Consider the following 21,944-nt stretch of genomic DNA (forward strand, 5'->3'; position numbering starts at 1 on the left):
GATGACGTTGGTGCCGCCAACTCCTGGCATCGTCACCCTGAAACGACACCGACCTTATAGGCGTGTTCTGAGAATGATCCTGAGTTTCTCCATATATGCTCTGCTCCAGGAGAAGACGTTGGTGCCGCCAACTACTGGCACCGTTACTTTTTGATGACGCCAACCTTATAGGCGTGTTCATAGGGTCCTTCTGAACGTGTCTATAGGTTTGTTCTTTTTAGCTGAACTAGTTCTGCACTAGAACTGCACTGAACTGGTGAGGACAGCGCAGAATTGTACTGGTGCAAGCGTACAGAGAGGAATAAAAAGAACGCTACAATAACCACAGTGCAGTGACCAAAATGGCAGCTCAAAATATTAGAAACATAGAATTATTAGATTCATTTGATTCTGATGAAGAGAATTTAATGGTGATACAACCGCCAGTAGAACCGATGTTAGATGAACATGATGATGGTGCTCGGGGGGGTATTAATCGGTCCCCGGATTCGCGATTGGCCTGTATTAGGGTGGTTCGAAGGACCAAAGGGGCAATCCTCTCACGAATGCAAGCGAAATTAAATGCAAGTAAAGCGGAATAAATCAAGCGAAGCGACTCACCGTATCGCAGCCCGGCGCCCTCCTGGGATGGTCTCTCGGCCGATCTCGTCTGTCCTCTCGGGTGGCGAATCCTCCTTGATAGCAAGCGGGAGGCGTGCAGGCAGACAAGGTAGCGGGCAAGCAAGCAAGCGAGCAGCAAGCAACACAAAACGGGCAAGCAGGCAAACGCCGTTCTAACGATTTCGTCGAGCACTCGACTGTGGCTGATACTCCGTCTTATCTTGTCGGCGATTCTTACGGGAGTCCGAGTGCTCCGGCACTCTCTCGGCTCGCGCTCCTGGAAGTACGGCGCGAACGAGTACTATTGTCCCAATAATTGGGCCTGCCACCCGTGGGCGGGCAGCACGAGTCGGGTGAGTCGCGCGAGTATTGACACCTGTCGCGGTCCGCCAACGTTTCGCGCGAGTCTCAAACCGACGGTAACTTTACGATTATGAGCTTACTGACTAATATACAACGAGTATCAAAACGCGAATCAACCATATCAATATTATATACATGCGACAACCACTATATTACAATTATATGCAAACGAGCGCCAACCAAATGGTAATTTAAAATCAATTGTTACAAAACTTGTAACTAATCATATAAAAAAGTGCCAGAAAAATCTAATCTATTCTAATGTCATTTTAGATTATAACGAACTGCAAATATTTTATGCAATTTTTGGAGCAATCCAAAGAATAGAGCATGTGAGGATAAATAATTATGTAGAAAACATAGTCCGAAATTATGATAATATCGATTTTATCATGCACTTTCGACTATCGAGAGAAAAAACATTTCAACTCATTAATCAATTCAGAGTATCTAAAATATTTATGTCTTTACAAGGTATGTATCATTGTATGTATTTGTATATACAGGGTGTATGACGAGAAGTGTAATATATGCAATGTTATGTTCAAATTCCGAGATTTACGGGAATTACTGGAGAACGAAGGAAAAGCTAGCCAGGGATGGGGGTACGAGAGGACGCAAAGGTGATAATGTCAACAATCAACAAATAAAAGTTTCTATTGTCTCGCGTTAATTTGAACAGTATCTGTACTGTTATCTGGATTGAAGTATTTTTCAAGAATTTTCCTTAGGAACCCTTTGACATACGGCAGTGCCAAACTTGTGGACTTTATTCTATTTAATTTTTTATGTCTGAGAGGGTATGTCTCACGATTTGATCCCTTCTTATCCCCAAGATAATTTTATTAGAAAAACTTCTTATGAAAAGTTCTTACAAAAGATTTTTACGAAAAAAGGAAATCGTGGAGTCCACAAGACGTAACAACAATATACATTTAGATTAGGTCATTCTTAACAGAAGTCCTTTACTAAATAATAACGTAAAATTTCGAGTTATTAATTATTGAAAATTTATGTTAGTGGTTTCTTTTAGTAATTCTAATATTTTTATTATTTATATTTATTTATATTGTTTATAATTTTTATTATTCATATGTTATTATTTGCAAAATGGTAAAGAACTATTTGGTTCAGAATGATCTAGTCTACATGTATATTGCGTATATCACACTTCTTCTGTATAATATATGTATGTGTATATATAATGACAAAAACACGTTATTTTTAACACTAAAAAATTAACATTAAATTTTTTTCAGATGCAGGACGTGTTAAAATAACAGCAGAAAAACATATATTATGTTACCTATGGTTTGTAGGGCATCAAAGTGCATCTTATCGTAATATAGCTGATCGTTTTGGAGTGACAATAAGCGCTTTGTACAATATCATAACTCGAGTAACTGATTATATAATGTTACTAGCACCTAATATTATTAAATATCCAACGTTAGTTGAAAAAGAAGAAACTGAAACATTTTATAGAGAAAGAAAGGGATTTCCTGGTATAATTGGTAATGTAATCATGTTTATATTCATGCATGTGATATGTTTCAGTCACACACTAATTCTTTTTTTCAGGTGCTATTGATGGTTTACACATAAGGATAGATAAGCCACTCGAAGATCCTGATTCATATCTTAACCAAAAGCAATATTTCTCTCTACATGTTCAAGGTACAGTGGACCACAAAATAAAATTTATGGATCTTTTTATAGGATATCCTGGTTCTGTTCACGATGCAAGAGTGTTTAGAAATTCCTATTTGCATAATGATCTACGTGAGTTGTGTGCAGGTTAGTTAAAAAACAGTACAAATAATAATAGTCAAAGGCTAATAAAAAATAATTAATGTTCCAATATCATTAATCTTTCTTTAGATAATTACTTTTTGCTGGGAGATAGCGCATATCCATGTTTAACCCTAGAAAGGTAATGTGGGATAATACGTTGCCCCACGCGAAATTCAAATTACGCCCCTGACTTAGGAAGGTTAGTTTTCATACTGAGACCCTAACCATAATTTAGTTTAGTCATCCCAGGGTACGGACTCTCCCGTACTATTTTGTCGTCTAGAGTTTCAACGCCATCTATTCTAAAAATGCGCAACGTTTTAGTATCCATAGTTTCGAAGGATGACGTTAATCGGAGATGGTGAAACTGCCCTTACATTTATTATTAAAATAAAAAATTAAATTATTTAAAAAAAATATAATATATAAATATAGGATATTGAAATGAGTAAAAAAGTTATTATTTACGTTTTATAAATGTTTTTATTGTTGTTATACAACTCTGCGTGTAATAAAATTATAATACAATAATATTATTGGCCTATACTACTACTACGTTTACGCGAGCGTTACTTCTGTAGTAACTTACGATAATTTCTTCGCGTAAACGAGATTTTCTTTTGCGTAAACGGGATTTTGTAGTAACTTATGATAATTTACTCCGCGTAAACGAATGCATTCTCATAAGTTACTATAGAAGTAACGCTCGCGTAAACGTAGTACTAGTTTACATTCCATGTTTACATTCAAAGCCTGTGAGGATTGTATACGAAATAATAAATAGTGTAAAGGATCTAAATCGTTTCATTATTTCATATGCAATCCTTAAGGTATTCCTTTCACGGAGGAGCGTATTTTGTAGGCGCTTAAGCAGGGCCTCAGCAAACTTGTATATTGCATTAAACTTATATAAAATCAAGTTATAATTATTATTATGTTTAATTATAAGAAAAAAGTGAAAGTATTACGTGTATTTAGAAATTTTTCCTTTTTTAGTAAATTTTACTGTCAGAACAATATGGCAACGCTGCGCTTTTCAGAGCGCCGATTGTAAAATGTTAAGTTGATAACAAAAGTGTCAATGTAAGTGTCAATTTCATTAATCAAAGAATATTACCAATCTTCTCCGTTCTTTCCAAATGTGGAAGTGGAATGCGTCGAAGGCCAAAGCGAGAGGCTGACGCAACGTTTCAGCAACGTTCAAGGACGACACACGAGGTACGTCCGTAGAAGATACGCGGAGGAAACGCCGGTCGTAGACTCTGAAAAATAGAACGACAACAATGACATTAATTTGTGCCGTTTCTCGCTGAATTCACTAATTTTCGAATTATGATAACTAACTTACCAATCTTCTCCGTTCTTTCCGAATGTGGAAGTGGAATGCGTTGAAGGCCAAAGCGAGAGGCTGATGCAACGTTCGAGCAACGTTCAAGGACGACAAACGAGGTACGTCCGTAGAAGATAGACGGAGGAAACGCCGGCCGTCGACTCTGAAAAATATAATGACAACAATGACATTAATTTGTGCCGATTGTCGCTGGATTCACTAATTTTCGATTTATGATAATTAACTTACCAATATTTTCCGTTCTTTCCAAATGTGGAAGTGGAATGCGTCGAAGGCCAAAGCGAGAGGCTGACGCAACGTTCGAGCAACGTTCAAGGACGACAAACGAGGTACATACGTCCGTAGAAGATAGATGGAGGAAACGCCGGTCGACGACTCTAAAAAATATAATGACAACAATGACATTAATTTGTGCCGATTCTCGCTGGATTCACTAATTTTCGAATTATGATAACTAACTTACCAATATTCTCCGTTCTTTCGGAATGTGGAAGTGGAATGCGTAAAAGACCAAAGCGAGAGGCTGACGCAATGTTTCAACGTTTCAGGATGATACACGAGACACATCCATGTACACATTCATACCGCACAAGATGACCGATCGTTGATTTCGAACACTTACATTACACAAGAAAATTCGGCAATAACTCGATCAGTCGCGATGCTCGTGATTGCTCGCCCGTTGTTGCCCGTTACTAGTGACGACGTGACCTACGTGACTCGGCCACTCGGCTCACGTGACTGATTCAACTGACGCCATATTGAATTTTGGCTACGTAGTTCCATTTTCACGAGTAAGCCAGAATAGATGGCGCTGAAACGCGAAACGATGAAATTGTACGGGAGAGTACGGACCCTGAGTCATCAGTCCGGCAGTCGACCTCCGTCATTAAGCGAGTGCGTTAGATCCGTGCAGCAGCTGTGACCGAAAAAGAAAATCGTTTGGGGTAACGTAGTACCCCTACTTAACCGTTTACGTTCGACTTTTATCACAGTAAAATATATTTCAGATTTTTTGTGAAAATCGGTAACAAAAAATTATACACTTTATAGCACTCCCCGGAAAATTCTACCCGTTTCATATATAATTCTTTAAGATTCGGTCAATTATTTCATTTTTGCTGTTCTTGCACAGCAACTGATTAAAACTTTGTAAAGTTTTTGTGGAGTTAATTTTACTGTTTCCATATACTTTTATAACTTTTGACTACATTTCAAATAAATAATAATCGACAGAATCTGTTTTACTTTCCATTTTTTGCGATTTTTCCCATCCAACAGTTTTTCGTCATTTCCTCTACTTCAGACGTTCAAAGAAATATGTTTTTTTTAAGAAACGAAAAAGTCGCTTACATGCCCTTGAAGGTTGTCTATTCGTCTTTCAAAATCCGTTGGATTTTTTAAAATCGGTGAATTTTATGAAAAACTACAGCATTTTTTATTAAAAAAGTCATTTCAGCCCAATTTTTGGTTCTTTGTTTTGTTTTTCGAAATTTTTTTACTGTTTTTTTTACTACCGCAAATTGATGACTACTATCGTCTTCCCTATTAAAGAACAAACAAAATTATCTATTAAAAAGTTGTCTAACAACAAATGGAAACATTATACACGCGGTACAAGTTTGGGGTAATTTAATACCCCGCTTGGCCTTTCACGTATGAGAAAATTCATATTACCTCTCTAGGGTTAAAGGAATTGATTGTCCCATATCGAGATAATGGGCATCTGACACGTGCGCAGAGGCATTTTAATCGAAAACTGAGTTCCTGTCGCGTAATTATTGAAAATGCATTTGGGTGCCTCAAGCAACGGTTTCGTCAGCTCTATCATTTTAAATTACGCGATATAATACGTATGGTACGCGTAATACATGCGTGTTGCGTACTTCATAATATAGCAAATGAGCAAGATTTACAATATCTTGAACCAGCTATAGATGATGAATATCCCGACAGAGAAGCACAAAACTTAAATATTAATATTGATGAGGCAGCACCCGCAGCACGAGAAAATGAAACTGGCGTACACATTCGAGATGAATTATGTCGTTTGTTGTCTCCTTAACAAAGTATAATAAGACTGTTCATTGTATTGTATATTTTTTATAAAAAATATATAGAAATAAGAATGAAAAGACTTGTAAGGAGTATACAATTATTTATTACAAAATAAATATTTTGTTACATGTGAGCGATGTTTTTATCATAAACATAACCTTTTTTATAAACTCCCTTTGAACAAATAAAATTAGTTTTTGTTAATAAAACATCTTGTTTTAAAATAGAATAATCCATCTTCAAATTTCTCTGGCACTGTCTAATTAATATTACAAACAAAAAATTTAGAAATATATATACGGATAATGAGAAGTTCAATTCTTATGTACGTATATATTGCACATACCAAAAACAAAATAAAATATACATCACATTAAAAAATATGCATTATAATGCATATAATAAAAAATAATAAACTATGACATTGTGCAACATGTTAACTTATACGTTACTTATATATTATAAATTTATAACTCATTTGTACTGTGTTACTTAGTACTTGTCAGTATTTGTTTAAATGTATTTTTCTTAATTTCTCAATCCAGAGAAACAAGATCTCGTAGCAGTTTATTTCTTTCCTGCCTTAAATTATTAGCAGTTGTCAACTGTTCCTTTATGGTTTTTGCCATGTCTTCATAAATATTTGTTATTCGTTTATACTCACCCAAAATTTGCTTCTGCACATCTAATTTCGCATTTCTTTCAATTAGGATATTCTCTGTAAGCGTGTCTAAAGTTTTGTGACACTTTTCTAGCACTCGTCCTGTAGTACCTACTTGTGTTCTTGCGCTTTTCTGTGGCACCTATAAAACATGCATGTTTTCAATCACATAGAATCGATATAAAATTGTATTAATACATATTAATACATGTGTCATTATACGCAGGATTTCAATAAAGCATTTCATTTTCAGTTAAGGATATTTCTTCATCTAAAAAAAATAGTGACCTTCCAAAAGTAGAGATTTTAAGCTATAAACCGTTTTTTGGACTTAAATTTTGTTTATTTTTAAGAAGTTACAGCTGCCTGAATTTTGCCTTTTTTTTTCTAAATTAAGTATTTCTCTAATTTTTGTGAAGTTTATTTTTGTATCATGACTTTGGTTTTGAAAAGAATTAATAACTCAGTCACATAAAATGCAACAATAATAATGCATATATTTATTCAACATGAATATTACTGTTGCATTTAATGTAGCTCAGTTACTGATTCTTCTCAAAATCAAAAGTCATGATACAAGAATATGTTGATACAATGTACCTTGCAACCGCACGCGCCGAGTCGATCAACCGTTACTGACACGGTGATCATAACCGCCATTCCGAGCCAGACGTGGGAGCAGCCAGACGAGGACGAGCCGGACTTCGCCAGCCCATCCAGCGAGGAAGGCGATGCGGCCGACGAAAGGGGGACATCCCCAGACTAATTTTAAGAAATACTAAGACGTTCCGAGGACGGAGTTGTAAATAGTTATTCCATTTTAAAATAAAGTTATTTAGCCTATCCGTCCGGCGTTGTAATCAATAAGATATGCGACAGCGGTCGCTGGGCAGCGGCCCATTTAGCATATAAGCAATTATTTTCAGCGATCCACGAGTATTTTCATTTTCCTTTTCTCGGCACCAATTGCCAGGCCCGACCAGGGAAGCAGTTTTCCGTTTTGATTTAATAGGTGCGTGGATCAGCGGTAGCACCGGAACGATGATTGGTCGAGCCACACACAATCTCCAACGCGGGAGCGCGGGATTCGGACAACGCGCACGTCAGGTGAACGAGAGTCGAGATGCCGACTCCTGGCATCCTCACAAGAGGATCATTCGAAAATTAGCGCGATCCGACCGCGCAAACATGGGGTTTGCCGGACATCCGGCGAAACACACGAAGGAGGCGCCGTGGCGCCAAACGGCTCAAACTGCCGCCAGAGGGAGGCTTCACCGACCTCTGGAGACTATCGCGAACACGATCCGATCGCGCGAACCCCAGGTTTGCCGGACACGTCACCGAATGACGAACGCGGCGACGCAGCGCCAAAAGGCTTGAACTGCCGCCAGAGGAAGGCTTCACCGACCTCTGGAGACTATCGCGAATGCGATCCGCCCACGCAAACATCTGATTTGCCGGACAAGGGGCAACATGGCAAGCGAAGCGCCGTAGCGTCGCGGCATGAAATATGCATGTTCAGGGGTACGAACAGACCCTAGAGACCGAACGCGAACGCGATCTGACCGTGCAAACACCCGGTTTGCCGGACAGACTTATTATCGTGAACCGAGCGTCGGAGCGAACTGAGAGTCGATATGCTCGCTCGGGGAACGTCGATAAGACATACGAGTTTAACGCGAGCGAGATCTGACCGCGCAAACATCCGGTTTGCCGGACAGACCCGACATCTTGAACCGAGCGTCGGACCGGCGTGAAATTAAATATGCGTACTCGGGGAAGGTCGAGAAGACATCCGAATCAATCGCGATTGCGATCTGACCGCGCAAACACCCGGTTTGCCGGACAGATGATAAAGACTAGGATTGCGTCACCAGGGACACCTGGTACACCCGAAGATCGAAGCGCGATCAAAATCCGACCATCCTAACAGGGGGTTGTCCGGACAGTCCGGACAACTGGTAGTTTCAGACGTCGGCTACAGGAAGTGGGGCCGGAATACGATCGATTAGGACCTAAAGAGTAGGCACCTGGGTCGCCGCCATTGGCGGACGTTTTAAACGCGATCTAGACGTCTTCTCCAGGAAGTCGACGCGGAATCATAATCTGGGACCTCCGAAAGGCCTTGCGCACCGGTCGGCGTTGTCATAAGTTCATAATTGTAAAAGTTGAATTGTTGCTACCCGGAAGTCGAAAGAGCGCAACGCATATAATGTACTAGCGTTGGAAATTTCCATCGCGAACATCTGGCGCACACCTGGTGTGCCGAAACGCGTAAACACCTATTGTTCGAACGTAGGCATGGAAATTTCCAGAGAGGAGAAAGCGACCGAGACCCTGTGGAAGGGGAAAAACCTCGGTGGTAGGGAGCCCGAGAGAGCAACGTTTCTCGGGGCAGTCTCTCGTGGTCGCTCGAAGGTAGCACTCTCGCGCGTATAATACCGGCGTATCGTTGAAGAATATTCGCGAACGCAAAACGGAATACGATTATTAAGACTACCTCAGCGGCTATTAACAAACGGGAACGCCCGCCAACAGCGTTACGTGACGTCGATACGAAAGACGTACGGGTCTCGCGTACCTGAATCGCGAAATCGCACTTTGCGAGACGTGCGACCGCCATCTTATGTGGCAATCGTTAATTGTGAACCACTAACATTGTGCAACTATAGTTAACAATAAAAGCAATCGTTATTTGCAAAAATCCAGACGAAAATATCTTTACTTACCCGGAAACTTACCTGAACAAGCGGCTGTCCGGCCATCTTGTTGATAGCGTGGTCCGATCTTCAAGGTCATCGCAGATTCTACTTCAGAGGAGTCCATTGATGAGGAAACCGTGGCGGAAACCTGAAAAAAGTTGATATTAGTTGTAGTTACGCTGACAGTTCTCGTACTTACCTGGTTGTCCGGCTATCTCCTAGACGCGTTGATCCTAGACATCGGTGAGCAGCGGTGATCTACGACATCGGCGATGGTGATGAAGCAGCTGTCGACGAAACCTGAAAATAAAAGAGAATTAGTAGCGTTTTACTTATATTAACGTCGGGACTTAGCCGATCAAGCGGTTGTCCGGCTATCATGGTTCCACGGATGAGGTAGATGAATGGTTGATAGTGGAAACGATTGGTAGAGCATCCCAGAGGAGGCAACCGTGGCGGGAATCTGAAAATTCGAAGGGTTAAGGAGATATTACCTGATCAAGCAGCTGTCCGGCTAACAGGCATCCCTGGCTGGCCGATTGAGGTCATACCTAGCGGTATCCAGAGCTCAGGCGATGCTTATCGAGCAGTTGTGGCGGGATTGAAAAAATAAAATTGTTTAAACAAATTGTTCACATTTTGGCTGATTTTCATTACGAATACCTACCTTCTCGGTATATAAAGGTTAAACCGAGTGGCGACCGATGACTAATAGGACAAAATAGCGTACCCCGTGGCCCGATTATGCATCGTTCGGTCACAACCTAAGCCAATATATCCTAACTGGAAGTAGAAAACATTATTGAAGTCCTGTATACTTACTTTGCTGAGATTCTGACTTATAATATTCTTTTGGAGCATTATATTTACAGAACTTTCACCTCCTTCGTCTTCTTGTAAGGACAGAGTTGTTTCATTGTTATCATGATTTGTATCTACATTTTGTCTGTGTTTTTGGTTTGCATCTATAAATATTCTAAAACAAATATATAATGTTCGTGTGAATTTACGAAAGGACTGTTTTATATGTAAGATATACATATTTTTTTTACTATTTGCACTATGCTAATTCATAATGTCTATTATTAACTTTATATTAATATTATTTCCCTATTTTTCAAATATATATATATATATATAAAAGTTTATTTTCTTTTTATCAAACTTACTCTTCCTCTCTTGCCTCTGTCTGAAATGTGCTTACTCGGTCTTTTCTTATTACCGTACCTTCTTTACCAGACACTGCCACAGGTTCTACATTGTGTTTGTATCCAAGTAATTCTGTTAATTCTCTGTAACAAAGATAAGTACATTTCATTACATAATATACCTTACACACAAGTCAAAATAAAATTAATATTTACCTTTCATATGGACACGTTGTTTCGAAGCGGTCGGGAATGAGGAAGTCTGAGGCGAGTGAATCGAACGAGTCGAAGCTCTGGTAAAAGTGAGCTTTATTTCCTTAATAGATATACATAATGACTTAGTGCATCAGCGCGTGAATTGTGGATAGGGCTTTGTCTTTAGATTTGTATTATGCCAGCGCACAGGGGCGCCGGGCTTCTCAAAAAATACGGTGGTCTAGAGCGAGAGCCGGTGATTGGCTGCTCGCTTAGCCACTATGAATGTTTCGCGGTTGTTATTTGCGTCTACTGATTTTCCCGGAGTCGGGGGAGTTCGATCCAGGGGCAACTCCGGGATTTCAAGGAAGGGCAGGGCCGGTGCGATCTTCGTCTCCCTGCTCCTTTTCTTCTTCTTCGTGCGTTCCTCGGTCTGTGTACCCACAGACCTCCAGGAATTCGGAGGTAAGGGCCTTTCTACCCTCGGATCGCCAGGCACTAGTGTCAGCCCTGGTGGGCGTGTGATTCGCCTGTGCGACTCGGGGATCGTCACCCTTATCAATGGCCACCACAGCTCTGGTGGAAGTGCCGGTCCGGCAGCGGTTGGTCGTCGTGGTGGCGAGGGCCTCCTGGCTCTTCTCCTTGGTCGTGGTCGTCGGCGGCCTCTGCTAGAGCGGGCAGAGTTGCCCGGTGCTACTACCACCACAGACCGAATTTGTCCGGTTCGGCGGGTGGGAGGGGCAGGCTCTCCCTTGCGTAGTAGCAGGCGCAAGTCGGTGGCACGTCGTTCCGAGGAACGGTGCGAGGATTCCGCTCGCTCCAGGTTGGAGCGGAATATGTAAGGTTCGTCTCAATCACGGTTGCTACAGCCGGTATATGTAACGCCCGGTATCTTGTAGCCTTAACGTGAGAGAAGAGAGCGTGCTCGTCTTGGGCAGGCTCGCCCTTATGTATCTTTCTTGCCGAATTTTGATTGCGAGTAACGACAGCCGCCCCGCGGCGACAAGTGTTACTCACGCTAGCGGCGCGCGAGTGGGGTTGTGCCACGTGCGCCCGGCCGGGAGGGCTTGAGCGCGCGGACCGGGTTGCCGCACTCGCAGGCGCACCGTTCGGAGGACGGATCCGAACATACCGCCCGCCTCGTTTGGTAAACGAAACAGGCCATCCTATGGGTGCTGGTCCTCGCATGGCAGGAGCACGATCTTTGCCACAGGCCGCGTTATTGTGGTAATTGCTGTTCGGACAATCACCACTCGCACCTGCTGATCGTCACCTGGGTGGATCGCTGTAATCCTTGCCAGCGGCCATCGGTTTGGTGGTGTCAGCTCGTTCCTGATCAGGCAAAGGTCGCCGACCTTTGCATGGTCAATTGATGCTTGCCATTTGGTCCTGGCCTGCAAGGTCTGCAGGTATTCTGTGGACCATCTCCTCCAGAAGTGCTCTCTCATCTGCTGCAGGTGTTGCCATCGACTGACATTCGTAGTTGTTGTCAGTGTGGGCTCTGGGACTGCCTTGAGAGCGGCTCCGATCAGAAAATGACCGGGTGTCAGGGCCGTCAAGTCCTCGGGATCGTCGCTCATCGCTTGAAGTGGTCGCGAGTTGAGGTGTGACCGGAACAACGATTGATGTTGTGAAAATTAAAATATAGCCACTTACTACTTGGGCTGAATTATACGGTCGCCACTGTATTTTAAGGCTCAAATACAGAAACCTCTCGAACTCGCGTGGTCCCTGCCTTCCTTCCAGCTCAATGGCCGCCGTGTTCTACGCCGCAGACGTGTTCAAGGTCGTCGACCACGCCCTTGTATAACGACGCGTAATCTCCGTACGTTTGGATAGGAATTTCACTGGGATCGCGATTGAATTCACTTATTTTTGTAATAAAATAAATAACAATTTATTATTCTCCTCACTACAGCAATCTCCGTGTAGGAACGGACGCGTTCGCTCGATCGCGTGTATTAGTACGTCGAGTGTTCTCGAACCGCCGTCTCGTTTTATCGTATTCACAATCGTGTTTGAGGAATTGATATCCCGGATCGCGCAATTGCTTCTAACAATCTCTCTCAATAACGACTCATGCTAACAGCACAAGCAATCAACGGGATAAGTCGGCCGGATTCGTATTTTAATGCGTGGCTTCGCCGCTACGTAATCTCGCAACGGACTTTCCGCGATGAAATATCACACGCGCTTATCGTAGGCGGTAAACGGGATAAGCAAGCCGAAGTCGAATTTGTTATGCGCAACGGTATTACGTGTTGACGCTTCGATATCTCACGGCGAACTGTCCACGAGGGACGGGTGTGGTTCTCCCGCCTAAACGCGACGCATGCGCCTTGATGCGCAAACGAGCGCGAAGCCTTCTTATTGGCTGGTCGTGCCAGAGGTGTAAATGGTACGACTCCTCAAACACTAAAAGTGTAACTGTTCATGTGCCGAGTCGTTCGCGTTGACTCGGCATCTACACTTTTAGTGAGATGCCGCTCTCTAAGGTGCAAAGACGCGAATTGGCTATCGCCCGCGCGTGAACCAATCGCGCCGCTGCACCGCGAATCTTCGCGTAAGCGGACACAGAGTCACTAGGCTCGCACCGAGTGACTCTCCACGTATGAAAGTCATATCAACGAATCCCTACGAAACCAGGTAAGTATGCGTATAACGCAATCGTAATTAATCTTTTTCTTTTAGGTGTCCCGGATTGTTCAAGGAATCGTCTCATTTTGTCACCGGCGGTGATCAACGGTAAGTATAATAAAAGCGACTTAATATATCGCATGCAATAACGAATAATACATATATAGTCTTTATAATGACAGGGAAAGTTGGAAAATTATCAAATTAACGAATATAATATCAAAATGCCTCAATTCCATACCAAAGTGTAAAAGTTACGTAAAAGTGTAGCAAATTGTAAATCAAAATAAGCATAATTGCAATAAAGTGTAACAAAATGTAAATGTACGTCTAGAAATGACTCCATTCGGCTTTAGGTAAAATATCAAAGTTAAAAGTGTAATAAAAGTGTCGTTGGGTGTAGAACCTGCGTAGGCTCGTTTTGCACGCTCGCTCATAACGCGCTGATGTGTAAAGTGTAGGAAAGTGTAATAAAGTGTAACAAAAGTGTAATGCCTATGTTGGCTCGTTTCGCACGCTCGCTGGTAACGCGCTGGTGTGTAAAGTGTACAAAAGTGTAAAAAAGTGTAGCGAAGTGTATCACCTCTATCGGTGGTGTTCTCATGCTAGTTTCTTTACGCTACGGGTGTAAAAAGTGTAATAGTGTATCGCAAAGGTGTAGGTGTGTCATTCCCCTCCGGGATCGTTTAAAATCATGATATACATAGTGAATAAGGTAAAAACAACAAAAACTAAATACGGATCTGGAAAATTAATTATTAACGGTACGAATATTATCGTGGCAACTACTAGGTATTCCGAAAACTTCATGCTTGTTTGTATTTACGGTAAATAATAGGGTTGTGAACCGGCTCTATGCGAATACGCTAGCAGTAAAATGCAAACTATCGCTATCGCGAACAAAATGAATATAAAAGCTAAAACTATTATCCGGAACTTGTCCGAGTCCATTATTGAATCTAAATCTTGCCCTCTGGCTTAATCTTTCTCAAAATGACAGGTGAATGACTTTAAGGTTGTTTATCAGTGTATAAGGATATGTTATAAGTTTTATTTTCTTGTGTCGACAGTTGTAGTGTGTCTGACAATGAGTGTTTATAGTGTAACTAGTGTACTAAAGTGTAGCAATGCTACTTATCAAATATAATGTCACGCAATGTAATACGCAAAAAAGATATAAAATTCAAACGAAATCACACAATATAAAAGGTTTCATAAAGGTACACTAATAAAGGTCTATCAAATAAAATAAAGTAATTCAAAATAAAATAATCAAAAATAAAAGGTTACTCTCTTTTCGAGCAAAAACCACGGTTTACAATTCCGCGTAGTCCATGGGCTGCGACTCGGCTGAGTCCGGCTGCTGCCCCTTCTGCACCTTGGTCCTCCTGGGAAGCACCTCGGCTCGTTCGGAGTGTCCAGCGGGCTGAGAGCCCACCTCCAACAACCTGCTCACCTCCTCGTCAGCTCTTTGGGTGAGGATCTCGGCTATAAGCTGACTGTCGGCCTCGCACAGGCCGCTGTCCAGTCCCTGGGTGTCCTGGCTGCACTGCACAGGCACAGGTGTTGCCGTCCTCTGCGCCTTCTGCTCCCTGCTGGTGTTATCTTTGGCCTGCGACATCTCCAACGTCTCCAGGCTCGGTTCGCGACTAAGCTGCGGAACGGACGTTTTAACGTACGGTTCCAGAGGCAGGCTTCAACTTGCGCGAGGAGCGTCGATAGTTCTTCGAACGTTAGCGTTGAGTCCCCGATGACTCGACGAATGTTTGACTGATTTTACGGCGGCTTCCCATAATCCGCCCATGTGGGGGGCCGCAGGTGGGTTGAATTGCCATGCGATGCCTTCGCTTGCGAGGCTGTCCTTCCAGTAAAAGTCCTCCATGATGGCGGCTCGTAGGAATGACCGCAGCTCCTTGTCAGCTCCCACGAAATTAGTGCCGCGGTCGCTGTAGATCGCGGCGCAAAGTCCTCGTCGTGCCGTAAAGCGCCTGAGTGCAGCAAGAAAGGCGTCTGTGGTGAGATCAGAGGCTGCCTCCAGGTGCACGGCTCTTGTGCTGAGGCACACGAAGAGGGCGATGAAGCCCTTGTAGGCCTTGTGGCCTCGTCCCCTTGATGTGCGCAGCAAGATTGGGACAGCGTAATACACGCCTGTGTGTGTAAATGCCCTCGAAATTGTGACCCTCGGAGATGGCAGGCTTCCCATTAATGGCACTTGGGATGCCGCCCGCCATCGCACACATGGGATACATCGATGGATGCATTGTCGCACGAGTGCTCGTCCCTTGTGAATCCAGAATTTCTGGCGAATCATTGCCAGGGTGAGTTGCACACCGCCATGCAGCGTTTTCTTGTGAAATGCTTCGACGATGAGTGTTGTGAACCTTGAATCCCTTGGTAGAATGGCGGGGTGTCGTTCATCGTGGCTCAGGATGGCGTGTTTAAGCCGCCCGCCTACTCTCAGGATGCGGTCCTCGTCCAAGATAGGGCTGAGGCACAGGAGCTGGTGGGGCGGGGGAGCGGTTCCCGACGGGAGAGGATTCTCAGTTCGTCAGCATGCCAGGCAGCCTGCGTTACTCGGATCCAGGACCATTGTGCGTCCTCCAGCTCCTGAGCTGTCAGGGCAGGCCCTGCTTCATGTGGGCGCAGCACTCGTAGCCACCTTCGACACCAGGCAGTGACACGCAGCAGGCGACTCAATGACGAGAATCGAGAGAGTATTTCTGGTTCAGCGGGTTCGGCGCGTGTGGCCACGTGGGCTCGAGCCCGTTGTTCTGGTATATCGTCATCCTCTTGTGGTTCCGTGGTGTGCGGGGCGTCCCCGTGCAGCCATGGGGGCCCCTGCCACCATAGGGAGTGGTCGACCAGTTCGCGGGGGGACAGCCCGCGTGAGGCACAGTCCGCGGGATTGTCCCGGCTAGCGACGTGATTCCATACAGCATCCGGGAGCTCCCGCTGGATTTCCGCGACTCTGTTGGCCACGAAGGTGGTCCATCTGGTTGGGTGTCCGCGGATCCACGCCAGTGCGACCCTTGAGTCGGTCCACAATTTGATTTTGATCTCCACTAGCTTGAGTATTTTTTGTGCGCGGGCTGCATTCCTTGTTAGCAGCACTGCCGCGTTTAGTTCCAGGCGCGGAAGTGAGACACGCTGGATGGGGGCAAGCTTGGTTTTAGCCGACAGCAGCGTGATCGTGCTCCGCTCACCGTCAATACTCGTTTTGAGATAGAGCACGGCTGCCCTTATGAAAATGTGCCCTTGAGTGCTCAATGGCGGTCAGTGGGAATGTATGGTTGCCCTACAGTTGCAATGCGAATTATATGGAAAAGTTAATGGAAAATATTGAGTGGCAATAAGATGAATGGAAACGCAATGGCAAGATTCGAATGACAACTTTTTCCATACAGGCGTAATGGAAACTGCTAATGGCTTATGAAGGTTAAAACTTGTGTATGGAACTTGCAATGCGAATTATATGGAAAAGTTAATGGAAAATATTGAGTGGCAATAAGATGAATGGAAACACAATGGCATTCGAATGACAACCTTTTCCATACAGGCGTAATGGAAACTGCCAATGACTCATGAAGGATAAAATTTGTATGGAATTTTTCTACCTTCAGCTAATTTGTTTAGTGTGAATTGTAATAAAAATTCGTCAATGGTAAATGTGGCGGTTCGCGCCACCAGTGGTACATGCATCATCATCACGCCCGCGCGGTAACTGTATTACCGGCAGTTCGCATCGACGGCGCTAGGCGTCGCATCGTTCATGCATTCTCTCAAATTCAAGGTTCGGGACGGACTGGTATATGTATGAGACCCCCTACGGGACACCGAGACAGATATTTTCAGGCGCTAGTCGCCTAAGGCAAGAGCTCCTATTAGATTGTCCGTTGAACCAAAGGCAATGGGAAATGAAGGCATTTATATTAAAGACAAAATAGTACCATTTATTAAAATGCCATTGAATTCTTATTGTTTCAGACGCAATGGAAATAAAGGCATTTTTGCCAAAGATAAAAATTTCCACACAAAATCCCATTGGTATTGCCAGTGTTAATACCAATGGCAATGCTAATGGCAATACCAATGGCAATACCAACGGCAAAACCAGTGGCAATACCAATAGCAATACCAATGGGATTTTGTGTGGAACTTTTTATCTTTGGCAAAAATGCCTTCATTTCCATTGCGTCTGGAACAATGGAAATTCAATGGCATTTTTTAATGGCAATGAAGGGCACATTTTTATAAGGGTGCGTAGGCGCGTTCAGAGGCGTCGGCGAATCCGTGCAGCTCGATCGTGCATTTCTTCCGTTGTGTGTGAAGCCAGCGGGGAATACGCAGGGATGAGATCACTGGCATTTCCGTGAATAACTGTCGCCACGCCTGCTCCTCTGCCGCAGGCAGCGGTTGATCCCATTCCAGCCCGTGCAGCCATGTTGATTGGAACAGGATTTTGGCACGGACAATGACTGGCGCCAGCCACCCCAGTGGGTCGAATAGGCGTGCAGTTTGAGAGAGCACGGTGCGTTTGGTTAAGCGTCCAAGGTCAGCTGGCTGCACCGTGAAGGAGAAGGCGTCCTCCTGGGGTCGCCACTGAAGTCCAAGGGTGGCGTGACTCACGTCAGGCTCCCACGAGTGGAGTCCTCGTTGGCGGTGCTCAGGAGGGACGTCTGTCAAGATTTCGTCGTGGTTCGAAGCCCACTTCCGGAGCGGGAACCCTCCCGCCGCACACAGGGAAGTGAGTTCTCCTGTAAGTTTCCGAGCTTCCTCTTGAGTGTCCGCTCCGCTGAGGACATCGTCGACATACGTTTCCTCTTCCAAGGCTGCGGCCGCTCTTGGGTACGCAGGCCTTTCGTCGGCGGCAAGTTGGCGCGTCGAGCGGATTGCCAGGTATGGAGCTGGCCCTTGGCCATAGGTCACCGTGTTCAACCATAGGTCGATGATGGCATCGTCGCTTGGTCGCCGCCACACGATTCTTTGCATGTCGCGATCGGCTGGATGGACCAGGATTTGCCGGTACATTTTCTCAATGTCGGCTATTACGACGTAACAGTGGAGCCGCCATTGCGACAAAATGTTTGGCAATGCCGGCAGCAGGTTTGGGCCGGTGAGTAGGTGTGAGTTCAAGGATTCTCCGAACGGAAGTTTTGCCGATCCATTAAATACGACTCGGATTTTTGCATCATCGCCAGTCCCCTTGAACACCCCGTGATGCGGGAGATAGCACTTGGGTGCCATGTGATAGTCATCTTGCTCGGGCACCTGAGTCATGTGGCCGAGTTCTTCGTATTCCTGCATAAAGCTTGCAACTTTTCGAGTATGCCGGGATTATTCCTGCCTCGACCTTCGACGCTATGCAGGACGCGCACGGCGATGTTTCTTGTCCGTGAGAGGTCGGGAGGAGGGGCCGTTTTGAAAGAAAGTCGGACCATGTACCTGCCGTTTGGCAATCGGATGTGGGTGCGGACGAAGAGATCCTCGCACCGTTGTTCTTCCTCAGTGAGTGGCAGCGGCGGGTGCTCAAGTTCCTCCTGCTCCCAGAATCTTCGAACAAGTGCAGGGAGCTCGTCGTCAATAGAGCACTGAAGAAACGTCACGGTGGCGCCTTCCTTGGTGCCGTTGGCTTCGCCGGAAACGAGCCAGCCCAGCGTCGTCTTCTGCGCCATCGGAGTCCCTGGGCCGCCCCTCCGCAATCCGTCCTCGACGATGGAGGCGTACACGTCAGCGCCCAGTAGGACGTTCACCGCACCAGCGGCGTGCAGGTCCGGGTCAGCTAGAGGGAGCCCCTCCAGTTGGGGCCACCTCGGGAGCGCCGCCCTGTCCTGGGCGACGTGTGCGGCGATCCGCGGGATAATCAGCGCCGGCACGGTGATGGTGGCGTCCGTCACCCGAGAGCTGATTTGTAGTGTGATGCGTCCGCGCGCTTTCCCCGATCGCCTTCCACCGATGCCGAGGATGGTGGTGGAGGCGGGAGCGCGTGGAAGTCTCAGGCGTTGTGCGAGGGCTTCGGTCACGAGGGACACCTCAGAGCCCGGATCGATGAGGGCGCGTGCCGCAACAAGGTCGTCGTGCGAGCTTCGAATGTTGACCCTGGCGGTGGCCAACAGTACCCTGCTCACGTGGCAGTCGTCTTGACGAGCGTGGAGCGAGGTAGAAGCCACATCGGCGTTGGTAGCGGTTGCGGAGAACGCGTCGTGCATCGTGCTGTGTTGCCTCTCCTGGCAAGCAGCACAGTTTTGTTTTGAAGTGCACTTGGCGAGTGCATGCCTCCCGCAGCAGTTGAGGCACAGGTTGGTTTGTTCCACAAATCCCTTCTTCTGGTGGGGTGATTTGCGGCGGAACTCCTCGCAGCAGAGGATGTAGTGTTCTTTTTGGCAGAGTGCACATTTGTCGGCATCCCTGGGCTTTTGGCCCGCTACGTGAGACCGCGCAGAGCGAGACAGCGTGCTCTGTGAGTCCCCTTTCGTACCGGGGGGTAGCTCGCCCCTGTCGGGATAAAGCGCCTCCAACGTGCGTACTCGACACTCCAAGAAGCTCTTCAGGGTGTCGAGCGATGGCGGGTCAGCAGTTCCGTTGACCAGGGTCTCCCAATCCCGACGGGAGCGGGCATCGAGCAGCTCCACGACAAGGTGGACAAATAGGTCACTGCAGTCGGTGATGGGTCGCCTAATGCTCTCGAGGGAGCCCATTGTATTCAGCATTCCCAGGAAGATTTTCCGCAGGTCGCCTACTGATTTATTCTTCATTTTTGGCAGCGATGAGAATGAAGTAAAGCAGGCGCGCACCAACAGGCGCGTGTTAGCGTAGTGCTCAGTGAGCATGACCCAGGCTCGAGAGTAGTTCTCGCCCGTGGTAGGTAGGTTGCGGATGAGGATACTGGCTTCGTCCGTTAGGCACGTCTTGAGGTAGTGCAGCCTCTCGACGTCCTCCAGGGAAGAATCTCGGTCTACCATGGAATAGAACAGATCTCTAAAGGCGGGCCAGTCCTCATATTTGCCAGAGAATTGTGGCAGTTGGATGCGTGGCAATGTCTTGCGCATCGTGCCCTCCGCTGGTTTGAGGCTCGCTGATTGGTCGGTATCTGGGCGTTCAAACCTTGCCAAGAGATCGAGAAACGCTGCCTTTTGAGACAGGTAGACCTCCTCAGCTACAGCGTAAAAGTCATCCTTGACATATTCATGCTCGTTGAGCGCTTTCCAGTGTGCAGTCATCATGTCCTCGTGATTTTCCTTGAACATATCCCAGTTCTGGTCGAGGCTGGCCATGCGAGCCGTCACGGATCCTTCAGTGATCTTCGCGGCTCCTGACTTCTTCAGGTTCTCGTAGGCTCTTGCCAATCGAGTATATACCTCGTGCTGGCGTCGCACGGCGCCGTCTACTTCGAGGGCCATGTTGCGTCAGGTGAAACTTCCTTTCGCCGAACCGTTCGATCGTACGCTGATGCGAGCAGTAGAAAGAGTAATCGCCGGCTTGGCTATTCGGCTCGAAGGACCATGTTTCGAAGCGGTCGGGAATGAGGAAGTCTGAGGCGAGTGAATCGAACGAAGCTCTGGTAAAAGTGAGCTTTATTTCCTTAATAGATATACATAATGACTTAGTGCATCAGCGCGTGAATTGTGGATAGGGCTTTGTCTTTAGATTTGTATTATGCCGGCGCACAGGGGCGCCGGGCTTCTCAAAAAATACGGTGGTCTAGAGCGAGAGCCGGTGATTGGCTGCTCGCTTAGCCATTATGAATGTTTCGCGGTTGTTATTTGCGTCTACTGATTTTCCCGGAGTCGGGGGAGTTCGATCCAGGGGCAACTCCGGGATTTCAAGGGAGGGCAGGGCCGGTGCGGTCTTCGTCTCCCTGCTCCTTTTCTTCTTCTTCGTGCGTTCCTCGGTCTGGGTACCCATAGACCTCCAGGAATTCGGAGGTAGGGGCCTTTCTACCCTCGGATCGCCAGGCACTAGTGTCAGCCCTGGTGGGCGTGTGATTCGCCTGTGCGACTCGGCGATCGTCACCCTTATCAATGGCCACCACAGCTCTGGTGGAAGTGCCGGTCCGGCAGCGGTTGGTCGTCGTGGTGGCGAGGGCCTCCTGGCTCTTCTCCTTGGTCGTGGTCGTCGGCGGCCTCTGCTAGAGCGAGCAGAGTTGCCCGGTGCTACTACCACCACGGACCGAATTTGTCCGGTTCGGCGGGTGGGAGGGGCAGGCTCTCCCTTGCGTAGTAGCAGGCGCAAGTTGGTGGCACGTCGTTCCGAGGAACGGTGCGAGGATTCCGCTCGCTCCAGGTTGGAGCGGAATATGTAAGGTTCGTCTCAATCACGGTTGCTACAGCCGGTATATGTAACGCCCGGTATCTTGTAGCCTCAACGTGAGAGAAGAGAGCGTGCTCGTCTTGGGCAGGCTCGCCCTTATGTATCTTTCTTGCCGAATTTTGATTGCG

At 46.0% G+C, this 21,944-nt stretch overlaps 2 protein-coding genes across 2 annotated transcripts; one reads left to right on the plus strand and one right to left on the minus strand.

Annotated features, from left to right (window-relative positions):
* The first annotated feature begins 239 nt into the window (after positions 1 to 239).
* LOC139823095 (uncharacterized) lies at positions 240 to 2,880 on the plus strand. The gene is made up of 3 exons (XM_071795384.1): positions 240 to 1,437; positions 2,223 to 2,477; positions 2,545 to 2,880. Exons 1-3 carry the CDS (start codon positions 1,356 to 1,358, stop codon positions 2,763 to 2,765), a joined length of 558 nt encoding a protein of 185 aa, XP_071651485.1. The 5' UTR covers positions 240 to 1,355; the 3' UTR covers positions 2,766 to 2,880.
* A 15,902-nt stretch (positions 2,881 to 18,782) lies between these two features.
* Positions 18,783 to 20,906, minus strand: LOC139823248 (uncharacterized). The gene has a single exon (XM_071795631.1). The coding sequence runs from the start codon at positions 20,904 to 20,906 to the stop codon at positions 18,783 to 18,785; it is 2,124 nt and encodes a 707-aa protein (XP_071651732.1).
* Positions 20,907 to 21,944: the final 1,038 nt, after the last annotated feature.

The sequence above is a fragment of the Temnothorax longispinosus genome, chromosome 12 (genome assembly GCF_030848805.1).
Source record: "Temnothorax longispinosus isolate EJ_2023e chromosome 12, Tlon_JGU_v1, whole genome shotgun sequence".
Lineage (NCBI taxonomy): Eukaryota > Metazoa > Arthropoda > Insecta > Hymenoptera > Formicidae > Temnothorax > Temnothorax longispinosus.

What these genes read in the sequence shown, in the direction of transcription:
- LOC139823095 (XM_071795384.1), top strand. Translation starts at nt 1,356, where the DNA reads ATGCACTTTCGACTATCGAGAGAAAAAACATTTCAACTCATTAATCAA. An exon ending in AATATTTATGTCTTTACAAG is followed by an intron (nt 1,438 to 2,222) that starts GTATGTATCATT and finishes AATTTTTTTCAG; the next exon opens with ATGCAGGACGTGTTAAAATA. An exon ending in GGGATTTCCTGGTATAATTG is followed by an intron (nt 2,478 to 2,544) that starts GTAATGTAATCA and finishes TCTTTTTTTCAG; the next exon opens with GTGCTATTGATGGTTTACAC.
- LOC139823248 (XM_071795631.1), bottom strand. Translation starts at nt 20,906, where the DNA reads ATGGCCCTCGAAGTAGACGGCGCCGTGCGACGCCAGCACGAGGTATAT.